Genomic DNA, 23,783 nt, shown 5'->3' with positions numbered 1-23,783 from the left:
GGATTTACAACCCAGATTGAGGTTGGTTTTAAAATGTGTTTTGGGCCTTAAGAAGACTGAGATCAACCAAGCGGAAAGAGGTGGCATAGAGCATTGTAACTTTCAGGAAGGAAATTGCTCCCAAGGCAGATGCTTCCAGCTCAGCCACATGTGCTTAAGACCATACTTGGATTTTGTGGGGGACACAGAACAACTTCTCCACGTGCCCTCCCAGGCGGTGCCCAGCACATGCCTGGCACACAGTTCAGGTTCATAAATATTTGTTTATGTGAACAAAGTATGCAGAACTCTTCTCCCACCTATCTACCAGCTTATCAGGTAGGGATTTATCAGATCTGAGAAGCTTCTGGAAAGACAGAGCTTCCCATGCATGGCACAGGTATGGGCTAGAGCAGGGAGAGAATTGGACCCTTGCAGGAGATGGGACCCTGGCTTGCTTGGGAACAGAACATCCAACGAGATATATTCTAACCTCTAGATAGAGAACGTGGTTTCATTATTAAAAATGAGAACATCCAACGTTTGTTTGGCAGTAGCTCTGTGCCGGGCTCTGCAGGGGCCATCAACACGTTCCTTCCTCAGGACCACTCTCTCTGATGGATGGCCATTTCTCAGCAGCAGTGATTCCCCAGCCCCTTCTTCCTGACCAGTAGAAGTCCCCTCCCATGACGGAGACAGAGTATGTCAAGTGCCTTTATTTTTTTCCCTGCCTCCCTTGCAGGTGAGGCGAGGGCATTTGACTAGACCTAGCCAATGACACAAAAGGGGAAGCCTTCTCAGGGTATCCCGGGAAAGAGTTCCTCCCTGATGAGAGACTTGAAGAGAATCCCTGTCCTCCTCTTCCTTGGGCCTTCCTTCCTCGGTCTTGGGTCTTGTTCTGTGATGTATGGCACTACAGCAGCCATTTTATGATCAGGAGGGGGAGGCTAAGAGAACGGCACAAAAGCCAACCCAGAGGCTTTTTGAGGTGCTGTATCAATGCTAGAACTCTCTTCCTTTTGATTTCTTGTTAAGTGAGAAAAACAAATCTCTTATTGTTTATTTATTTTTAGATTTTAAAATTTGTTTCACATCTTTATTGGAATATAAATGCTTTACAATGTTGTGTTAATTTCTACTGTACAACAAAGTGAATCAGTTATATGTATACATATATCCCCATATCCCTTCCCTCTTGAACCTCCTTCCCACCCTCCCTATCCCATCCCTCTAGGTCATCACAAAGCTTTGTGTTGATCTCCTTGTGCTATGCAGCAGCTTCCCACTAGCCATCCATTATACATTTGGTAGTGTATATATGTCAATGCTACTCTCTCACTTCATCCCAGCTTCTCCTTCTCACTCTGTGCCCTCTAGTCTGTTCTCTATGTCTGCCTCTTTATTCCTGCCCTGCCACTAGGTTCATCAGTACCGCTTTTTAAAATTCCATATATATGCGTTAGCATACGGTATTTGTTTTTCTCTTTCTGACTTACTTTACTCTGTGTGACAGATTCTAGGTCCATCCACCTCACTACAAATAATTCAATTTCATTCCTTTTTATGGCTGAGTAATATTCCATTGTATATATGTGCCACATCTTCTTTATCCATTCATCTGTTGATGGACATTTAGGTTGCTTCCATGTCCTGGGTATTGTAAATAGTGCTGCAATGAATACTGTGGTACATTATCTTTTTAAAAAAATAAATTTATTTATTTATTTATTTTTGGCTGTGTTGGGTCTGCATTGCTGCGCACACGCTTTCTCTAGCTGCGGTGAGCGGGGTCTACTCTTCGTTGCGGTGCGTGGGCTTCTCATCGCGGTGGCTTGTCTTTGTTGTGGAGCACAGGCCCTAGGCGCGCTGGTTTCAGTAGTTGTGGCTTTCAGGCTCTAGAGCGCAGGCTCAGTAGTTGTGGCGCACGGCCTTAGCTGCTCCGCGGCATGTGGGATCTTCCTGGACCAGGGCTCGAACCCATTGTGCCCTGCATTGGCAGGCGGATTCTTAACCACTGCACCACCAGGGAAGTCCCTACATGTATCTTTTTGAGTTATGGTTTTCTCAGGGTATATGCCCAGTAGTGGGATTGCTGGGTCGTATGGTAGTTCTGTTTTTAGTTTTTTAAGGAACCTCCATGCTGTTCTCCATAGTGGCTGTATCCATTTACATTCCCACCAACAGTGCAGGAGGGTTCCTTTTTCTCCACACCCTCTCCAGCATTTATTGTTTCTAGATTTTTTGATGATGGTCATTGTAACTTTTATTATTTAAATCTCTTTTAGTACAGTGTACTGTTACTTGCAGCCCAAAGTACCCTGAATGGTAGGGGTAAGTTCTTCATTTTACAGATGAGGAAATTGAATAAATAAATTAAGTCACAGACTCAGCAAGCACTGCCATTTATTGAGCACCTACTGTGGGCCAAACACTATGCTATGTGCTTTAACTATATCATCTCATTTGATTCTTGTAATCACTCAGCAGGTGGGTATCACTAGCCCCATTCTACAGATGAAGACACTGATGCAGAGGGAAGTTAAATAAACTGCCTAAGGCCACATGTAACTGGAAAGTGGCAGGGGTAGGACTTGAACCCAGATCTAAGTCCAAATCCCATGGAATGTCTCCTGTGCCAAGAAAGTGAGTATTTATCCATTCCTTCTTTGCACAGACCTTTACCGAGGGTGTGTGTTACACCAAGCTGTGTGCCAGGCACTGGGAACTCAGAGATGAACGAGGCAGCTCCTGCCCTTCAGGGAAGAGTTACAGTGCAGCATGGTGGCTGTGGTGACAGGTCACTGGACAGACAGGTGGAGAAGCTTCCTGTCTGGGGGGCTGAGGAGGGTCTGGGAAGGCTTCCTGGAAGTGACTCCCAGGGAGATGAAAACGCTCAAGGTTCGGGCCAGTGGGAGGGACAAAGAAAAAAAGCAAAACAAACAAAAACCCAGGTAAGACCCAAGGCACGGGGAAATTTACTCATGGGGACCATGGCTGGGGTTGAGGGCTGCGGTTCCTGAAAACACTGCAGATGCCATCTCCTGCCCCCAACCCATCACTCCCTGTCTCAGGAATGATATCTCTGTCCTCCCAGGACCTCTCCCCATCTGGACCTTTGGGGCCAAAGTTAGCTCCTCCCTCTGCCCCATCCACAGCACCCAAGCTGTCTCCAAGTCAACTGCATTCTCCCTGAGAAAAACTGCATGTGTCCCTCCATCTCACCTGTGTCCCTCCAGCTCACCTGTGTCCCTCCATCTCTGGGTCACTGTCCTGGTTTCTCCAAACAACTCCCTCCTCTGGTCTCCAAACTCTCTCCCCGCAAAATCCTTGAAGGGCTTGAAGGTCAAGCCCGAGCTCTTAGCCACTCTACTATTCCGACTCCGTATACTGAGGGTCACTGAACCTGGTATGCATCGTGGCACTTAGCCCACTTGTCCACTGTTAAAATCACTCATTTGGGTGCCCGCCCCCCACCAGATTGTAAGCACCAGGAGGGCAGAAGCCAGGCCTTGCTTTTCCTTGTTTTCTCCACAGGGCCTTGTACTACACTCAGCACATAGTAAGTGCTCACTGAATGTAGATATCTTATCCCCCTATTAGGGTGTGTCCTACTTGAGGGCAGGGATAGTGTCGGCCTTGTTTGTCTTTTTTTTTTTTTTTTAATGTTGGGGGTAGGAGTTTATTAATTAATTTATTTATCTTTGCTGTGTTGGGTCATCGTTTCTGTGTGAGGGCTCTCTCTAATTGTGGCAAGCGGGGGACACTCTTCATCGCGGTGCGCAGGCCTCTCACTCTCGCTGCCTCTCTTGTTGTGGAGCACAGGCTCCAGACGTGCAGGCTCAGTAGTTGTGGCTCACGGGCCTAGTTGCTCCGTGGCATGTGGGATCCTCCCAGACCAGGGCTCAAACCCGTGTCCCCTGCATTAGCAGGCAGATTCTCAACCACTGCGCCACCAGGGAAGCCCCGGCCTTGTCTGTCTTACTCATGTCCACTTTCCATGTACTTCAAACGGTGCCTGGTGAAATGCTTGTAGGTGCTCCTTAAATGCTTGGTGAAGGTATAAATAAGTGGGTACTGAATGAGGGATGCCCTAGCCCCCTACCACACTGTGAGCTCCTTGAAGGCAGGACAATGGCTTTCTCCTCTTTGTAGTGTCCAGTAACACCTGGCAGGCTGCTTGGCTGCCGAGAATCATCTCCCTGAAGAAGCATGACCATCCCTCTGTGAGAGAAAAGTACTCACCTTTGCTCAGGTTCTGGAAAGAGCTGGGACAGGGAGATGCCACAGAGGGCGGCATAGGCAAAACGGTTGGTCTCGGTCAGCTCCCGGCCTGTGGGCAGATGTGGCTCCCCTTCCACACCTGGCTCGGCCACCTGGGGCAGTCTCTGGCTCGACCCGTCCCCTGTGGCCATTTCCAGCCCTGCAGGGAGAAATCCCAGTGAAAAATGCTTTCAGCAGGTAGGCAAAGCTTCCTTAAACGGGACACAAAAAACTACCTCATCATAAAAGAAAAGGTAGATAAATTAGCCCTCATTCAAATTAAAAACTTCTATTCATCATCTTTAAGAGACTGGGGCTGGGGGAGATATTTTCAATGTGTGTATCACAAAGGATTTGTATCCATAGTGTAAAAACAACTCTTACAAGTCACTAAGAAAAAGAAACAAGGCAAATTTAAGATGGGCAAAAGACTTGAATAGGTACTTCACAAAAGATATCCAATGGCCAATAAGCACACGCAGAGGTGTTCAACATCACTGGGCATCAGAGAAACAGAAATTAAAACCCCAATGAGACACGGCTACTCACCCATCAGAATGGCTAAAATTAAAAGACTGACAATACCAAGTGCTGACGAAGATAAGGGACAAATAGAACTTCCATATACTGCTGGTGGGAGTGTAAATTAGCCATCTGAGACATGGAAATTAAAACTGCAATGAGATACTACCATTCACCTATCAGAAAGGTTAAAATTAAAAAGACCTACAATACTAAGAGAATAAGGAGCAAATAGAACTTTCATACACTGCTGGTGGGAGTGTAAATTGGTACAACCCTGTGAAAAATGGTTTGACTTTATCCACTAAATTTAAACATGTGTCTTCCCTACACCCCAGCAACTCCACTCCTGAGAAATGAAGGTTTATGTCTCCCAAAAGACACGAATGCTCATAGGACCTTCACTCATAATAGTCCCAAATGAAACAACCCACACGTTCACCCACAGCAGAATGGACAACCTATGCAGATTTATACCATGGAATATTACACAGCAATGAAAAGAATGAAGTTTGGCTCACCACAACATGAGTGAATCTCAATGGTAAGCAGATGGTCATTCACCAGAGAATATATACTGTAGGATTACGTTTATATGAACTTGAAGAATAGGTCAAACCAATCTATAGTGAGAAGAGTCAGAAGAGAGGTTGCCAGTGGGAGGGAATATTGGCTTAGAAGGGGGACAGCAAGGCTTCTGGGTGATGGAAATGTTCTATATCTTGACCCAGGTGGTGATTACATGGGCATAAATATATTTTAAAAATTCACTGAGCTGTACACTTACGATTTGTGTACTCTATGTATGTTATACTTCAGTGAAAGGAAGGAAGGGAGGGAGCAAGGTCTCCTTCCCTTTCCTCTGTCCCTCCCTTTATTCTCTTTCCTTCCCAGGGGCAGAAGGGGAAGAAGGGAAGGGATGGGTGGGGAGGATTGGGGAAGGGATAAACCAAGCCAAGTCAGGCATCCAAGGGCCCTGGGAGCGGGTACTGGGAAGGGTACCAGCCGTGACCATAGGGCACTGTGGATACGAATGCAGGCTCAGGACCAGACAGACAGGGTGTGAATCTAAGTACCTCCAACTCATAGATGTGGGACCTTGGGCAACTCAAACTCTCTGCACTGAGATTCCTTTGCCTAAAAATGGACTGTAACAGTACGTGTCTGGAAGAGCTGTGTAAGCAATAAATGACATGGCCGTGAAGAAATAAATGCATAAAAAGAATCAACAGACAAGTAAATAAGATGCTCAGCACAGTGCCTGGCACACAGCAAAGGTGTATGAATAATAGTAAGAGGCAACGTTATTGAGCCATTGCTGGATGCCAGGCCCTGGGGCTACAGTTTTTAACATGCATGGTCCCAGCCAACTCTACGAGCCAGGTACTACTGATACCATAGCATCCAGTTTTCAAACCGGAGGGGAACAGGCTCAGAGAAGAACTGGGCCCGGGTCACATGCCAGTAAATGGCAGACCAGAGCCCAAAGCCAGAGCTCTTGGCCACCATCTCTGTTTCGAACACTCGTCTTATCGCCAAGAGATTTCTAGTCTAATACCCATACTCCACACTGACTTTGGTCCACAAATTTGTTTTCATCCAGCTGAGCAATAAAATCTTTTGTTCTCAAAGTATCACCTCCATGGAGGGATTATTTAAAAATCTGTCCACAACTAATATTGCATCAGTTTTTCAAAATAACTCTGAGGTAGTTAAAAGCCACAAACCAACATCTGGACAGCACATAACAGTTTACAGAGCACTTTAAATCCATTTAATTCTTACAACTACCATGTAAGGTTAAGTAGGACGTGAGGCGTTATGATTCTCTCCTTTAACTATAAGCTTCAGAGAGGCCAAGCGATTTCCCCACAGTTACACAGTAAGTATGTGATGAAAGTCAAACCAGACTTTGGTTCTAAACCCCGTGTTCTCTCCTGTACACCCGCACAGGGATTCTCCTTCCCTTGTTTCAGATGGAGAAATTGAGGCCCAGAGAGGTTAAGACCATGCCCAATGTCACTCAGCAAGACTGGCCTCCAATGGTTGCTCCAGGAACCCAAGTTGGAGATCTGTTTGTAGCAGATTTCCCTGGCTCAGGTAATCAGCGCAGACCATGTCAGTGGGCAAAGAGGACGGCAACAAGCCAAGAACTGAGGACATTGCCGGGGGCAGCGCCTGGCCTTGATGGTAGCAGGCTTAGCAATTTCTACTACATTTAAACAACTCCATGTGCCACTTGGCAGCTGGGGTAATTGTCCCTATTACCCAGAAGAACCCAAGATGGTATTTTATTGGGCTGGTATTTGGGGAGCCCCATGTTAGTTCTCAGCTCAAGAAGAAACGGCCTTCTAATCAGAGAAGCATGATCTGGCCTGTCTCTAACCACAGGGGACAGGGGGTTGCGCTGAGTGCACGAAGAGCTCAGCTCAGGCCAAATTCATTCATTCATTCATTCATTCATTCAACAAAATACTCTCCTGATGCCCTATAATCCATTCTCTACACAGTAGCCTGAGTGGCCTTGCTGTCCTATATACCAATCGTGTCACTCACCTGCTTAAAGGCCTCCGAAGGCCTCCCATCACCCCAGGATGAACACCAATCCTTTCATGATAGTCTACAGAGTCCTGATCTGGCCCCTGCCCGCCTCTCAACTCCAGCTCATGCCCCCACACCCGCCTTGTTCACTACACTATAGCCATGCTGGCTGTCTTTCTGCTCCTCAAATATGCAAGCTGGTCCTCCCTCTGGGCCTATGCACCTGCCATTCCCCCCAGTCTGGGACACTTTACATTTGACCTTCACATCATTCTGGCCTTAGCCTGAATGTCACCTCCTCTGAGAGGTCTTCCCTGATTCCCCAGGCCACGCTACTCTGCCTCTCTATCGTAGCACCCTGCTCTATTTCTATAAGACTTACTCCTGTCTTAAATAATATATTTTTAAGTTATATTGTTTACTTGTGTAAACAAGTAGAATATAAACTTCTCGAGGCGGCCCCTGGTTGTTTTTTCACTGCTGTAACCCTAGCTTTCTGAACAGGCCCTGGAGTATTGCAGGCATTCAATAACTACTTGCTGGATGAATGAAGAGGGCCTTGAGGCAATCAGGGGACAAAACCGACAAATTCCCTGCTCTCAAGGGGCTTACATTCTGGTGGGAGACAGGCGATAATACACCAATACATCATGATCATAATCATTTAAGTACTTGCCACAATCACATAGCTATTAAGTGGTGGAACTGAGATTAGCACTCAGAGGATCTGGATGTAACAGTCCACTAAATAAGTAAGTAAGTAAATAAATAAATATATAAACATTCAGTTGGGCAGTGAACAGTTAGGGAGAGGGGGATATGCAGTGATCAGGACGGCGGGGGGTGACAACAGTATCGGATGAAAGGTGCCACTCCAGCAGAGGCCTGCAGGAAGTAAGGGGGACAGCCCTGCAGATGGATGGGACAGGGTATTCCAGTAGAAGAAACAGGACAGTGGTAGAGCTAGATGGACAAGTAAACAGACGATGATAACCCAGTGGGATAAATGCTGTGATGGAGAAAACACAGATAGAGGGATACAAAGAGGGGAACCCAGAATTGGCTTCCCAGAGAAGGTGACATCAGACAGGGGTGGGGTCAGTGGGGAGAGAATGTTCTCAGCAGAGGGGATAGCATCTGTCAAGTCCCAGAGGGAGAAGAGAGAGGATGCTTTTGAAGAACCAAAAGGATGCTCAGTGTAGCCAGGCCTTGGACAATGGGTCGGTGTAGAGGTTGGGAGGGAAGAAATGAGGTTGGAGGGGAAGCTGCCAGAGGCTACACCCTGCAGGACCAAGTCCTCCCAGTTAAGGAGTCCGACTTAACCTCAAAGGCGATGGCCATGCGGGGAGCTGAGTGTGGGTACACGGGAGCCCTTGGTATGACTTCTGCAACTGCCTGTGAATCTATAATTATTTAAAAAGGAAAGGTGGGATGTCACTAGAGAATATGAAAACCTTAAGTTCTAAGTAAATCCAAAATAGATATTCGCCTCCACTCCAAACCAATCAGTTAGTTAATTTAATAAACATCTACCAGGAAATTCCCTGGCGTTCCAGTGGTTAGGACTCCACGCTTCCACTACTTCCAGGGCACAGGTTCGATCCCTGGTCGGGGAACTAAGATCCCACATGCCACACAGCACAGCTAAAAACCCCCACAAAAACCAATAAATAAATAAAGAAACAAATATGTACCAGATACGGACAATAAATATGTACCAGGTGCTGTCTTACATGATGGGGACACAGCGGTGACTAAGACAAACAGACAACCACCTTCCACCATAGAGATACATTCTAGTTGGGGAGACAGACAACATGTAAACTCACGACATTTAAATTAAGATCATTTTAAGTAATGACAAGGGTTCTGAAGAGAAAGAAACCTTAAATAATACTTACCCAGATTTCAAGAAACAACCGTGGGCTTCCCCTCTAAGTCTGAAAACAGGCTGTCCAGCTTCTTGAAGGTTCTTTGGAGAAATATGCAAATTTCCCTGGAGGAGCAAACGAGAAAAACAAGCCCATGGGTCAATAGGGTGTGGGATCTGGAGGAGGCCTGTGGGAAAGAGGGATCGGTTAGCCCAGGGCTCAGGGCTAACCCTACTACCACCACTACCACTCTTCTGGGCCTTTGCCCCCACAGGTTTGCAGTCAGCTATCATTCACTGGGCACAGCCCTGGTGCTCTGCGTGGACTGTCGGTTCTAAGTCCTTGTACCCTGAGCCGTGGGTGCTGCACTGGCACCTTGGTTAGCCTGGCAGTGGAGGGCAGGCACCGGATCTACTCCATATCAGTATTCTGGTGCCCAACCTCTTACTTGCCACAGGGTGAGAGCTCAGAAATTGCCTGTGACACGACAAATGAACTAGTGTTCAGGCTTAAGCAAGAGCTAGGTTATTCCCTCCAGAAAGGCACTCCTATTCTTACCCTCCTATCAAGCATCAGATGAGAAAGGGAGAATGGAACAAGGGCCAAGCAACTGGAATTACCCAGGGATGTCCCAGAGCCCAGCAGGAGGAGAGAGAAGATGCTTCTGAAGAGCCAGAAAGATGCTCAGGGACCACCTCAAACTTCAAATCACCTGAGCTTCATCCTAATGGGCCATTTGCCATGTTCAAGGAACCAGAATATTTTCTGCCTCTCAAGCTTCCGTAGGGTGTTTAATCAATTAGTAGTGATAACACCCTTCCCCTGGAGGTTACCTTCTTATGAGGCATGAGAATGTATATACTATGCCTGCAAACCAGGAGATTCAAGCCACAAGTCCACCCATATTAAAAAGACACAGAGAAGAAAAATGTCGAGATGAATAGCCTCTATAGTGATCTCTGAAAGGTGAGATACCAGAGACTTTTCTGGATTTCCCCAATATTCTGTCACAGATACGTATTGCTTTTCAACTCTGAAGACAGTTATTTTGTTTATGTCTCCATCTGTACAGAGGGGACTGCTGGACTTACATTGGGATGGTGACAGTGACTGTCTCTAAGCCGGGGGGGGGTGTGGGGTGGGGCGGTGGTTGTCCAATTCTGGATGATTTTAATTTTTTCTTTATATGTTCAAGTTTTATGAATTTTCAATAATGACTGTGTATTGTTTACAAGATCAGAACAAATAGATACGATTTTAAATTATAATATGGTGTACTGATGCCGGTTCATACTGGCATCTCTTCCCAGCTCTGTGTTCAGTGATGCTGGGAGCCTGAAATGGGCCACAGAGGGAGTATTTCCACCACAGAAATGGAAAGTGCTACAAACAAAGGGATTCTATTTTCCAGGGAGGTGGTTAACAGTACACCACTGGATATACAGTACGATTCCAGTTATGTTTTATTTTATTTTTTATTTTTATTTTTGGCTGCGTTGGGTCTTCGTTGCTGCGCGCGGGCTTTCTCTAGTTGCGGCGAGCGGGGGCTACTCTGTTGCGGTGCGCAGGCTTCTCATTGCAGTGGCTTCTCTTGTTGCGGAGCGCGGGCTCTAGGCCCACGGGCTTCAGTATTGTGGCGTGCGGGCTCAGTAGTCGTGGCTCGCGGGCTCTAGGGTGCAGGCTCAGTAGTTGTGGCACATGGGCCTAGTTGCTCTGCGGCATGTGGGATCTTCCCGGACCAGGGCTCCAACCCGTGACCCCTGCACTGGCAGGCGGATTCTTAACCACTGTGCCACCAGGGAAGCCCTCCAGCTATGTTTTTAAAAAATGTTTCACAGAGCAAAAAGATCACAAGGCAGTACATCAAAATGCTAATGATCCTTGTCTCTTGGTGGTGGGGCTGTGGGCCTAGAAGTAATCGATTTTTATTCTTTCTATTTTTCTGAATTTTTAACATTTTCTGTCATGAGCTTATTAGAGCCTTTATAATAAAAACATTTTTTTTAAAGAATTAAAAACAGTTGTGTTCTTTTTTTTTTTTTTTTTTTTTGCGGTATGCGGGCCTCTCACTGTTGTGGCCTCTCCTGTTGCGGAGCACAGGCTCCGGACACGCAGGCTCAGTGGTCATGGCTCACGGGCCCAGCCGCTCCGCGGCATGTGGGATCTTCCCGGATCGGGGCACGAACCCGTGTCCCCTGCATCGGCAGGTGGACTCTCAACCACTGCACCACCAGGGAAGCCCAACAGCTGTGTTCTTGATCCCTAGAAGGGGAGTGCTTAGTCTCAGAAAGCCCTGGCCCCACGTGGCCCAGCCAAGCCAGTGGGGCTCAGGTCACAGTGAAGTCCCATTCCTCTGACCAACAGGTCTTGTCATCAACAAGATGGACAAGGGCAATTCTCAGCCATCCATGCCGGTGGGATGGAGGAGTCCAGGGTTCCAACGCCATGGACTGTCCAGGCGGAAGGGATGGGCCCCAGACTCTTCCAGCTGAGGGAGTGTGGTGGCAGCCGTGGGTGGTGTGACACCTAAACTGTGTATGCTGGTCCTCGGGGGCCTCCACCCCTTGTTCTGATTAGGGACCAGGATCCAGTCTGATATTCTCAAATACGTCTGAGAAGCTGGACTGATTCTGAGAGAGCGAGCTGGGTTCCTGTGGTGAGAAAAAGACCCCGCTGATCAGGGCTAGCAGTGTCTGTGTGCCTGGGGCCACCTCGTGTGCACAGGGCCAGTCCAGCAGCACCCGGGGCTCAGGACATCCCTAATGGATGGAGTAAGTCCCAACTCCCTGGGGGTCTTGTCTCTGCCCAAGTGCCGTGAAGACACCAAGGAACCCTGAGAAAGATCCACACCTGACCCAGGAGGGCCCCAACTCTCAGGGAAACAACATGTACACAGTGAGGACACCAGTCAACGGCTAGGCTGCAAGGCCCAGAGGTGGGACAGAAGCAGTTCGTCTGGAGTGGGACCACGTTTTGATGCACCACAATCATGATTTTTCTCTCACCAGTCACGTTATCTGTCGCCAAAGAAAACACGGACTGGGTTATTTCTGTCAGTAGTGGAGGTAGACGGTCATTCCCAAACATCTGACCTGGGTTCTGCAGGCACCCACAGGAGGTGCTCAACCCACATTTGTTGACGGACACCATAAACGATGCAGTGGGATTTCTTCTTGGAACAAGAAAAAATTCCAAAGTCAGCACCAAGGAGAACATCAAATGTGGTCAGTATCATCCTTGAAAATCCTTTAAATCATCCTTAAAACTCCGGGACCTGGGTCTTTAGAAGATCTCATGCAAGAATGAACTTCTTTTGTTTTTCTTACATGTGAGTCAGCTGTGGCTTTTTTTTTTTTTTAACTTGGAGCAGTCAGTAAAGGCCAAGGTCAAATTTGATGTGTGTGTGTGTGTGTGTGTGTGTGTGTGTGTGTGTGTGTGTTGCGGGGGGGGGGGAGCCCAGTGGGGGTCGGGGGTGACATTCTTTTTCTCTCTCTCTTCCTCTTTCTCTGAGTTAACTGGCCACAGCTGCATTTTTTAATGAGTCTGCAGTACAGTGAGATAATCATTACCAGAGAGAGAGCTACCGTGTCACAGGAAGGCTGAGGACTAATTATTCTGGAGCCAAGGAGAAGGAAGAACATCTGGCTGAAGAAATCCTTTATAACAAATACAGCTACAGCACTGGTCTTAAGCCAGAAACTCTGAAGATTGTAGTCCAAAGTTAAAACACACACACACACACACACACACACACACACACACACAGAGTAAGACAATCTTGACATGGTCCTAGAAGTGGAGATTCTACGCAGGCCCAATTTACTCCCCACTCTCAGCATTTCAGGAGACAAACCCATTCGTTCTATACCTCTATCTGGAAGTCAAACTGGAGGTCAGTGGCAACTGCAGCAACTCAGGAGGTTTCCATGGCAACAGTTCCAACAGAGAAGAACCCAGAGGGTTTTGGACAATCCCACTACAGACCAAAAGAAAAAACAGGGATGTTGGCATGGAGGGCAAGTTCCCATCCCAACCTCACTTCAGCAGCCTGGAGGAAGGGCAGGGTGCTGGCGCAGGGAGGGTAACAGTGTGCTATCGGGGTGGATGCCCAGGCTGCAGGACGTTTTGTCCACATTTATCATTGTGCCCTTCCTCCCTGACTCCCATCCTCGTACAAGCTGCCATCATCTCTCTGGCAGGAGCCTCCTCACCAGTCTCCCGCCTCTTTCTGCCCTCACCCCTAGCTATCCACCCCACAGCATCCAGAAAGTTCCACCTCAGACTAGAATCAGATCATGTGCCTTCCCTGCTCCAAAGCTTCAGTGACTCCCTTCTCACCCACAGTCACCATCAAGGCACCCGGGCCATATGTAGCGCACCCTTCTCCTCCCCTCCCCTCCACTCATTCTGCTCCAGACACACCATCCTCCTTGCTGCTCCTGGATCCCACCATGCATGCTCCCACCTCAAGGCCTTTGCACTGGCTGTTCCCTCTGCCGGAAGTGCTCTTCCCCCGATAACCACATGACCAACTCCCTAATCTCCTTCCAGTCTTTGCTCAAATCTCACAGCTCAGGGAAGCCATGCTGCCCCCAGCCTCTCATCCCAATCGCTTTTAACTGGCTCCTCTGCTTGGTCCAGAGCACGCATCGCTGTCTGACACACTATATCCTTTCCTTGTTTATGTTTATTGCTTATTGTTTATCTCTCCCTCTGCCCACGTGGAAGCATAGCAGGCACTCATAAACATTTGCTGAATGAATGAAGGGTGGTTTCCACTAGGGATAATTAAAAAACAATTCAAGAGGGAAGTCTTCCTGGGAAGGAAGGGGGAGAAATGGCAAAATCTCTAATGGTTCATTTGACCTACTGGTTTTCAAACTGCTCCACAAGGTCCCAGGGACCTCTCTTACTCTGATGGGCAAGAGGAGAGACAGTGGGGAGCCATCCATGCCCAACTCCAAATTTCAACAGTGAATGCCCCAGCAATGCCACTTTTGGCTACACACCCAAAAGCACTGAAAGCAGGGTCTCAAAAAGATATCTGTATACCCATATTCATAGCGGCATTATTCATAATAGCTAAAAGGTGGAGGCAACCCAAGTGTCCATCCATGGATGACCGGATAAACAAAATGTTATATACATACAATGGAACATTATTCAGCCTTAAAAAAGGAAGGAAATTCTAACACACTGCAACATGGCTGAACCTTGAGGACATTATGCTAAGTGAAATCAACCAGTCCCAGAAAGACAAATACGGTATGACTCCACTTATATGAGGTACTCAGAGTAAGCAACATCATAGAGACAGAAAGTAAAGTGGAGGCTGCCAGGGGCTGGGGGAGGGGGAATGGGAAGTTGTTGTTTAGTGGGTACAGAGTTTCAGATTTGCAAGTTGAAATGGTCTGGAGATCGACTGCAAAACAATGTGATTATACCTAACACTTCTGAATTGCACACTTCAAAATGGTTAAGATGGCACATTTTATGTTGTGTCTATTTCATCACCATTAAAAATTTTTTTAATTAAAAAAATCGTACCAGTCAATACTTGGTCAATGTTAGTAAATGCCACCCCTTTCCATGCATCATCTCATTTCCTCCCAATAATCCTACCAGGTAGGTGCTATTATCTCTGTTTTACAGATGGAGAAAGAGGCCCTGAGAAATGAATGTCAAGGTCACTGGATAAGTGATGTGGGATTTAAACTTGTCCCTGGGTCTTAGCCCAAGGGCAGCCATCTTAACTACGATGCTACACTGCTCTTTGGTCTAGTTTATACATTGAGGTGGCCCCAAAGATTTCAAACACAATTTGAAAACCTCCGAATTGGAATCTCACTAGCTCCATCTGTCCACAGGTTAACACCCTGAAGCGAGCAGGACCCCGTGGGGCTTTCCTGCGACAGACGCCTTCCCCCGTGTCCTCTGCCTGCCTCTTGTTTATGGAAAAGCGGTAGTCTCCCAGGCCTCCCCTGAGTCACAAAAGCCTGGCTCAAGAATTAATGATTGCAAGGACTGTGTAGTGACAAATGTAGTAGCTGTGCCAGGAGAACAGGTAATAATTTGAACAGTAAATCAGCCATATGGCAGTCATAGAATCTTTAGCTCCTCTCTGAGGTACCTAGATAACAGTATCTGATGCACATTTCCTGAGTTGTGTTACAGATGCTAAAACCCCCACCAAATGCAAGAAGTTAACTACTTGATGACCATGAGCATGTAGCCCCCCAGACCCACTGGAGCCTGAGGACTGATAACGTTAACACCTGTGACACCGTTACCTCACCATCAACCAATCAGAGAACTGTGCACGAGCTGGTCACACACCCTGTGACTCCCCTTCCTCATCTTGCCTTCAAAAATCCTTCTCCGTAAATTGATGCAGCCACTACGGAAAAGAGCATGGAGGTTCCTTAAAAAACTAAAAATAGGACTCTCCGGTGGTCCAGTGGTTAAGACTACACGCTCCCACTGTAGGGGGTGTGGGTTTGATCCCTGGTCAGGGAACTAAGATCCCACATGCTGCATGGTGTGGCCACAAAAAAACCACAAAACACCTAAAAACAGTAGCCATATGCTCCAGCAAACTCATTCATGGGCATATATCTGGAGAAAACTATAATTCAAAAAGACACATGCACCCCAATGCTCACAGCAGCATTATTTACAATAGCCAAGACATAGAAGCAACCTAAACGTCCATCGACAGATGAATGGATCAAGAAGATGTGACATATCTACACAACGGAATACGACTCAGCCATAAAAACTGAAATAATGCCATTTGCAGCAACATGGGTAGCCTAGAGATTATCATACTAAGTGAAATAAGTCAGACAGAGAAAGCCAAATACCACGTGGTATCACGTATACATGGAATCTAAAATATGATTAAAATGAACTTATTTACGACACAGAAACAGACTCACAGACACAGAAACCAAACTTATGGTTACCAAAGGGGAATGGGCATGGGAGAGGGATAAATTAGGTGTTTGGGATTAGCAGATACAAACTACTATATATAAAATAGATAGACAACAAGGCACTACTACAACAGGGAACTGTATTCAATATCCTGTAATAAATCATAATGGAAAAGAATATGAAAAAGAATATGTATATATATATATATACACATATGTATAACTGAATCACTTTGCTATACACCAGAAACTAACAACATTGTAAATCAACTATATATCAAAAAAAAAAAAAGTTTCTCTGAAACCCAACGGGGAGTTTGGCTTTTTCTGAGCACTGACTTCCCCAGACTCCTTGTCTGGAGCCTTACAGTAAACGCTGAGCTTTCCTCCACCACAACCCAGTGTCAGTAGATTGGCTTTACTACATGTGGGTGAGCGGAGCTGAGCTTGGTTCAGTAACAACCCTACTTTTCAACTTTGTTTTCTTCCACTTCCCTTCTTCCAGCCAGCCTTGCCCCAAACTGAACCATCTGCTGCTTCCAGCCCATGCTGGGTTTCTCATCTAGGGCCTCACCTCATGCTGTTTTTTTCTTGATGTGGGTCCTCATGTCCAAATGGTGCCCTTCTTCAAAAGCATCCTGATCCCATTTCAGCCTCACAACCTTACAAGGAAGAGATTAACACTGTCCCCATCTTACAGACGAGAAAACTGAGGCTCACAGAGGTGAGGGCCACATAGCTGGCAAAAGGCAGGACCAGGCAGGACATACCCTCCACAGGCATGTGTGACTTCAAACCCAAGTTCTTCTCCACTTCAGTAAAGGGTCTCAGGAGCTGCCACGAGGCTTCCTGGATTTGTCCAGCCTGCCACCTCTGAAGCCACCCCCAACCTCCCACCAGGCTTTCTCTGGGCTGCCTCACCTCCTCTCAGGTATAAAGGCTGGTTGCCCCTGTGCCTGTTTCCCCGACAAGGAGGCTCAGGGTGGGAGTGGATGCCACTCAGAACATCTGTGCTTCCCCTCCTCCCCAGCAGAGCTCCCTCCTTATTCATCCAGGTCTAAGACAGCAGGTGCCACCACTGCCTGCTCCCATCAGACCCTGCGTGACTTTTGTTTATCAAATTTGCTACCACCTGACAATGGGTTACAGGTTTGTTTGTGACCCCACTAGAGAAAGCTCCTTGAGGGCAGTGGCTTTTGTGGCACATTCCCTGATGGCTCCTAGAACAGTGCCTGGCAGAGTAAGTGAAAGGATGAATGAATGAACACCTACCCCCAAAACTAAGAAGTGACTTCAGTGTTCTTTTTTTTTTTTTTTTTGATGAAGGACAATACGGTTTTATACAAAGCAAGGTCCCAATATTTGCTCAAGAGCTACTCCCAAAGGTAGACTTCATTACTGAGCACCTATGAGCAAACTGAGACCAGTCCCGGAAGTCATGAGGGTTACAGTTGCAAGGTGTGTGTGTGTGGTGGGGGGGGGGGGGGGGTTGGGTGGGTGACAGGGTACAGGCTGAAATTAATCCCAGCAATATATAGTGTATAATTCCACCTTGAGCTAAACCTCCCACACACCTGGGGATGTCCTGTGGCCTGAGGAACTTGGAATGCAAGTCTAGGTTGGGCTCAGATCTGATGGATGAGCAGGTGTTAACCTGGGAATAGGGAGATGAGGGAGGAGGAACGGTCTAGAAGAGCACGTGCAAAGGTCCTGAGGCTGGAGGGAGCAGCATGCCTGAGCACAGAGGACTGCTGATAAAGTGATGAGAGATGCAGCTGGAGGAGGAGGCCAGGTGTAGGTGGGGCCCAGACTGCAGGGCCTTATGGGCCGTGCTAAGGGTTTTGTTCTTTATGCTAAGAAAGTGGGACGCCACAGAAGGATTTTGAGCGGATGGTGGTACCAAAGATAGGTCTGGCTGCCAAGTGGAGGGCGGCTGAGTGGCAAGTGGATAATATCCTCTCCCCAGTCCCCTTCTGCCCGTTGTAACACGTGGCATTGAGGCCCCTGTTTCATCTGTAGCCCCAGTTTAAAACGTATGGCAATGTTTACAAAACCCTCAGGTCATAAAGGACAGAGTGATGATAAAGCACCTAATGACATTTTTCAGGTCCCACAGGTGTGGGCCCAGAAGCCTGATCCAGGCACTTGTAGCCTGGTGGTACCAGTGCAGGGAGAGGTGGTTTCAGGCTCGTGAGAAATTCTCCAGGCTCTGACCCTGATGCACCTCCCCGTCACCCCAACCAGGCCAACACTTGTCTTGTTGACCGCTTGTACCTCCAGCGTCTAAACAGTGCTCATGCTGGTACATGCTGAGCTATGGCAACCTATGCAGTCAACTGTGCCCATCCAACCACTCCCAGGCCTTGGGCTTAAAAACTGAAAAGGCTCCCAGAGTGGCAGCTCTACACAGGGCTGTTTGTGGCTTTGGCCGCTTTCACCCCCATGACAACCTTGGGGACAGGTATTTTACAGATGAGGCACAGGTCACTTAGCTTGTTCTAGATGACTCACTTAGCTTGTTCAAGATGACAGGTCACTTAGCTTGAACAAGACGACTTGTTCAAGATGTGGCTGCAAAGTTAGCCACATCTGTCTGATGTAGTACATGTGATGGCAAGGGTTCTAAAAGTTGAAATGTTCTAGTTCCATGAAAAATGCCAGTGGCAGTTTGATAGGGATTGCATTGAAGCTGTAGATTGCTTTGGGTAGTAGAGTCATTTTCACAATGTTGATTCTTCCAATCCAAGAACACGGTATATTTCTCCATCTATTTGTATCATCTTTAATTTCTTTCATCAGTGTCTTTTTTTTTTTTTTCGGTACGCGGGCCTCTCACCGCTGTGGCCTCTCCCGTTGCGGAGCACAGGCTCCGGATGTGCAGGCTCAGCGGCCATGGCTCATGGGCCCAGCCGCTCCGCGGCATGTGGGATCCTCCTGGACCAGGGCACGAACCCGCGTCCCCTGCATCAGCAGGCGGACTCCCAATCACTGTGCCACCAGGGAAACCCTCATCAGTGTCTTATAATTTTCTGCATACAGGTCTTTTGTCTCCTTAGGTAGGTTTATTCCTAGATATTTTATTCTTTTTGTTGCAATGGTAAATGGGAGTGTTTTCTTAATTTCCCTTTCAGATTTTTCATCATTAGGAATGCAAGAGATTTCTGTGCATTAATTTTGTATCCCGCTACTCTACCAAATTCATTGATTAGCTCTAGTAGTTTTCTGGTAGCATCTTTAGGATTCCCTATGTATAGTATCATGTCATCTGCAAACAGTGACAGCTTTACTTCTTCTTTTCTGATTTGGATTCCTTTTATTTCTTTTTCTTCTCTGACTGCTGTGGCTAAAACTTCCAAAACTATGTTGAATAATACTGGTGAGAGTGGACAACCTTGTCTTCTTCCTGATCTTAGTGGAAATGGTTTCAGTTTTTCACCATTGAGGACAATGCTGGCTGTGGGTTTGTCATATATGGCCTTTATTATGTTGAGGAAAGTTCCCTCTATGCCTACTTTCTGTAGGGTTTTTATCATAAATGGGTGTTGAATTTTGTTGAAAGCTTTCTCTGCATCTATTGAGATGATCATATGGTTTCTCTCCTTCAATTCGTTATGTATCACGTTGATTGATTTGCGTATATTGAAGAATCCTTGCATTCCTGGAATAAACCCCACTTGATCATGGTGTATGATCCTTTTAATGTGCTGTTGGGTTCTGTTTGCTAGTATTTTGTTGAGGATTTTTGCATCTATGTTCATCAGTGATATTGGCCTGTAGTTTTCTTTCTTTGTGACATCTTTGTCTGGTTCTGGTATCAGGGTGATGGTGGCCTCGTAGAATGAGTTTGGGAGTGTTCCTCCCTCTGCTATATTTTGGAAGAGTTTGAGAAGGATAGGTGTTAGCTCTTCTCGAACAAAAAATTTCACAATTTGTATGGAAACACAAAAGACCCCAAATAGCCAAAGCAATCTTGAGAACAAAAAATGGAGCTGGAGGAATCAGGCTCCCTGACTTCAGACTATACTACAAAGCTACAGTAATCAAGACAGTATGGTACTGGCACAAAAACAGAAATATAGATCAATGGAACAGGATAGAAAGCCCAGAGATAAACCCACGCACATATGGTCACCTTATTTTTGGTAAAGGAGGCAAGAATATACAATGGAGAAAAGACAGCCTCTTCAATAACTGGTGCTGGGAAAACTGAACAGCTACATGTAAAACAATGAAATTAGAACACTACCTAACACCATACACAAAAATAAACTCAAAATGGATTAAAGACCTAAATGTAAGGCCAGACACTATAAAACTCTTTGAGGAAAACCAGGCAGAACACTCTATGACATAAATCACAGCAAGATCCTTCTTCACCCACCTCCTAGAGAAATGGAAACAAAAACAAAAATAAACAAATGGGACCTAATGAAACAAAAGCTTTTGTATAGCAAAGGAAGGCATAAACAAGACGAAAAGACAACCCTCAGAATGGGAGAAAATATTTGCAAATGAAGCAATTGACAAAGGATTGATCTCTAAAATTTACAAGCAGCTCATGCAGCTCAATATCAAAAAAACAAACAACCCAATCCAAAAATGGGCAGAAGACCTAAAAAGACATTTCTCCAAAGAAGGTATACAGATTGCCAACAAACACATGAAAGAATGCTCAACATCATTAATCATTAGAGAAATGCAAATCAAAACTACAATGAGGTATCACCTCACACCAGTCAGAATGGCCATCATCAAAAAATCTACAAACAATAAATGCTGGAGAGGGTGTGGAGAAAAGGGAACCCTCTTGCTCTGTTGGTGGGAATGTAAATTGATACAGCCACTATGGAGAACAGTATGGAGGTTCCTTAAAAAACTAAAAATAGAACTACCATACGACCCAGCAATCCCACTACTGGGCATACACCCTGAGAAAACCATAATTCAAAAAGAGTCATGTACCAAAATGTTCATTGCACCTCTATTTACAATAGCCAGGAGATGGAAGTAACATAAGTGTCCATCATCGGATGAATGGATAAAGAAGATGTGGCTCATATATACAATGCAATATTACTCGGCCATAAAAAGAAACAAAATTGAGTTATTTGTAGTGAGGTGGATGGACCTAGAGTCTGTCATACAGAGTGAAGTAAGTCAGAAAGAGAAAAACAAATACCGTACGCTAACACATATATATGGAATCTAAGAAAAAAAAAAAGGTCATGAAGAACCTAGGGGTAAGATGGGAATGGAGACGCAGACCTACTACAGAATGGACTTGAGGATGTGGGGAGGGGGAAGGGTAAGCTGTGACAAAGCGAGAGAGTGGCATGGGCATATATACACTACCGAACGTAAAATAGCTAGCTAGTGGGAAGCAGCCGCAAAGCACAGGGAGATCAGCTCGGTGCTCTGTGACCACCTAGAGGGGTGGGATAGGGAGGGTGGGTGGGAGGGAGACGCAAGAGGGAGGAGATATGGGAACATATGTATATGTATAACTGATTCACTTTGTTATAAAGCAGAAACTAACATACCATTGTAAAGCAATTATACTCCAATAAAGATGTTAAAAATATAAAAAAATGAGAAGTTGAAATGCTGACAGTGACGTAAGCATTCTATTTCCGGAGAGAGCGGAGCAGGGAGCCTCAACCTCCTCGCCTTGACTCAGCCACCCTCCCTCTACCCCATGTATTTCTTTACTGAGAGCACTCGCAGGTTACCAACAGGGTCCCTAGGGTCTCTAAATAAATATGGTCTAAGTAAACACTACCCCCTCGCTTCTGCCGATTTGGCAAAAGGCCTCTGATAGGGGCCACGCTCTGGACCCTGCTTTCCCATTTCTGAAGCATTCTGGCATAGCATCATCAATGCTGTGAAGTATTATGACCCCCATTCTATGATAAGAAAACAGGCCCACAGAGGTAGAATGACATATCCAAGAACACACAGCTGGGTTTCCAGGCTCTGAGGTCAGTTTAGGGCTCCCTTTGGCCCACTCTCTACCCACCTAGGCCCTCTCCCCCAAATCCCTGGGTGGTGGGTCGGGGGAGCTCAGGCTGACAGAGCATCTCAAACCAGGCCCAGGGGGGCTGGAGGCTCAGAGGGCTTGAGGCTGTGAGGTTTGATCTCTCTCCGCCCTCTTCTCAGACTTCATGGTAGAGAAGATTCCAAAGGTCCCTCCTGTAGGCTCAGCCTTTCCCCGCCTGCCCCTCAGGCTGAAGGGCCGTGTTTTACTCCACACTCTGGAATGTACCCCCCTCCACCCCTGCACCCCAGGGCACCACTTGTCTTGTTGACTGCTGTTTCCTCAGTGCATGACCACCTAGAGGGGTGGGACAGGGAGCGTGGGAGGGAGGAAGACGCAAGAGGGAAGAGATATGGGAACATATGTATATGTATAACTGACTCACTTTGTTATAAAGCAGAAACTAACACACCATTGTAAAGCAATTATACTCCAATAAAGATGTTAAAAACAAACAAACAACAGTGCACACACTGGCACACAGCAGGTGTTCAATAAATATTTGCTGGACGCCCCCAAAGCTTAGAAGGCTTCATGTTTCTGCCCTGAAATGAACACCGAGTTAGGGGAAAAGAGAACTAACTGCTGACTCCTACTCCATGTTAGGCAGTAGTGTCTAGACCAAGGCCCCCAGTCTAGCCCAGCTGTGGTCCTGACTCCCTGTGCCGGGTCGAGAAGGGCAGAGAGCGGGCACTGTGCTGGCCTCCTCTGTGCCAGGCACTGGGTCAGGCTGTGGAGTCGGGGAACCCAGGTTCGTATCGTGACCTCCTTCCCAGCGGTGTGGTCTTGGGGAAATTCCCTCATCTCTCCGAGCCTCAGCTTACCCAGGTGTAAAATCCACTCCAAAGTTAGTATCAGTAATTCATCCTCCTCTAACAGCAGGGGTCAGGATGAGGCTCCCTGGGCTCCCTGTGACACTGGGGCCGGGGCTTTTCTGCAGAGGTTATTCCCAACCTCCCTCCCCGGCCCTCCGGGGAATTCTCAGTTTAGGTGTGTCCTGTGAGCTCAGAGGTCTGGAGGGGCAAGGAGGGGGGTGGTGGTGAGGGGCGCTGGAGGGGCCGCGTGAGCCAAGTGGAAGCCCACTGACCCCGGGTGACCTTGGGCAAGTCACTTCCCCTCCCTGGCCCGGACCAGCGTCCTCATTTATCAAGGGAGGCAGGGGACGCCTGAGTGCTGCGCCCGGCCTCAGTTTCCCCATCTGCTGCCCGGGCGTGTGGTTCCTACGTGCACTTCCGGCTCGGAAGGAAAACAAGCAACCACACGGAGGCCTTGACTCCGGGGAGGTCGGCGCGGAGGGCGGGGCGGGGGCAAAGAGTCCGCAGGCCGAGCCAGCCGGGACTGGGGCTCCCCGCGCGGAGCCGGCGCGGTGGCGGCGCGGAGCGGGCCTCTTACCTGAAGGTGGCGGCGAAGGCGACGGCGAAGGCGGCCCGGCTGCCCCGGCCCCGCCCCTCCTTCCCTTCCTCCCTCCCTCCCCCCGCGCGGGTCCCGACTGGTCCTGACGCCGCGCCGCCCGCCCCGTGCGCGCCTGGTCCTTCCGGGCTCCGGGCTCCGAAATGCATGTCCCGAGCCGCTCGCCCCGCCGCCACCCCGCCAGAGGGTGCCGGCTTCAGGAAGTGACGGGCCAGCCCGGCGCGAGACTCG

At 47.5% G+C, this 23,783-nt stretch overlaps 1 protein-coding gene across 2 annotated transcripts in view; it reads right to left on the bottom strand.

Annotated features, from left to right (window-relative positions):
* Positions 1–23,579, bottom strand: part of TMCO4 (transmembrane and coiled-coil domains 4) — a gene marked incomplete at its 3' end in the record, with an annotated part of 96,481 nt that extends 72,902 nt beyond the window's left edge. Inside the window, exons 1-4 of one of the 2 annotated variants that reach the window (XM_082833168.1) lie at positions 23,535–23,579; positions 13,042–13,149; positions 9,204–9,360; positions 4,222–4,399 (exon numbers count right to left, since the gene is read on the bottom strand). In XM_082833168.1, coding sequence (XP_082689294.1) covers positions 4,222–4,391 — 170 coding nt within the window. In that variant the 5' untranslated portion in view covers positions 4,392–4,399; positions 9,204–9,360; positions 13,042–13,149; positions 23,535–23,579. The remainder of the gene's footprint in view (positions 1–4,221; positions 4,400–9,203; positions 9,361–13,041; positions 13,150–23,534) is intronic. The other variant, XM_082833167.1, reaches the window with a different exon arrangement.
* Positions 23,580–23,783: the final 204 nt, after the last annotated feature.

This window comes from Leucopleurus acutus (assembly GCF_964270905.1).
Source record: "Leucopleurus acutus genome assembly, chromosome: 2".
In the NCBI taxonomy this organism is placed as follows: Eukaryota; Metazoa; Chordata; class Mammalia; order Artiodactyla; family Delphinidae; genus Leucopleurus; species Leucopleurus acutus.
The sequence above is the reverse complement of the archived record's forward strand: the minus strand, read 5'-3'. Positions and strand labels throughout refer to the sequence as shown.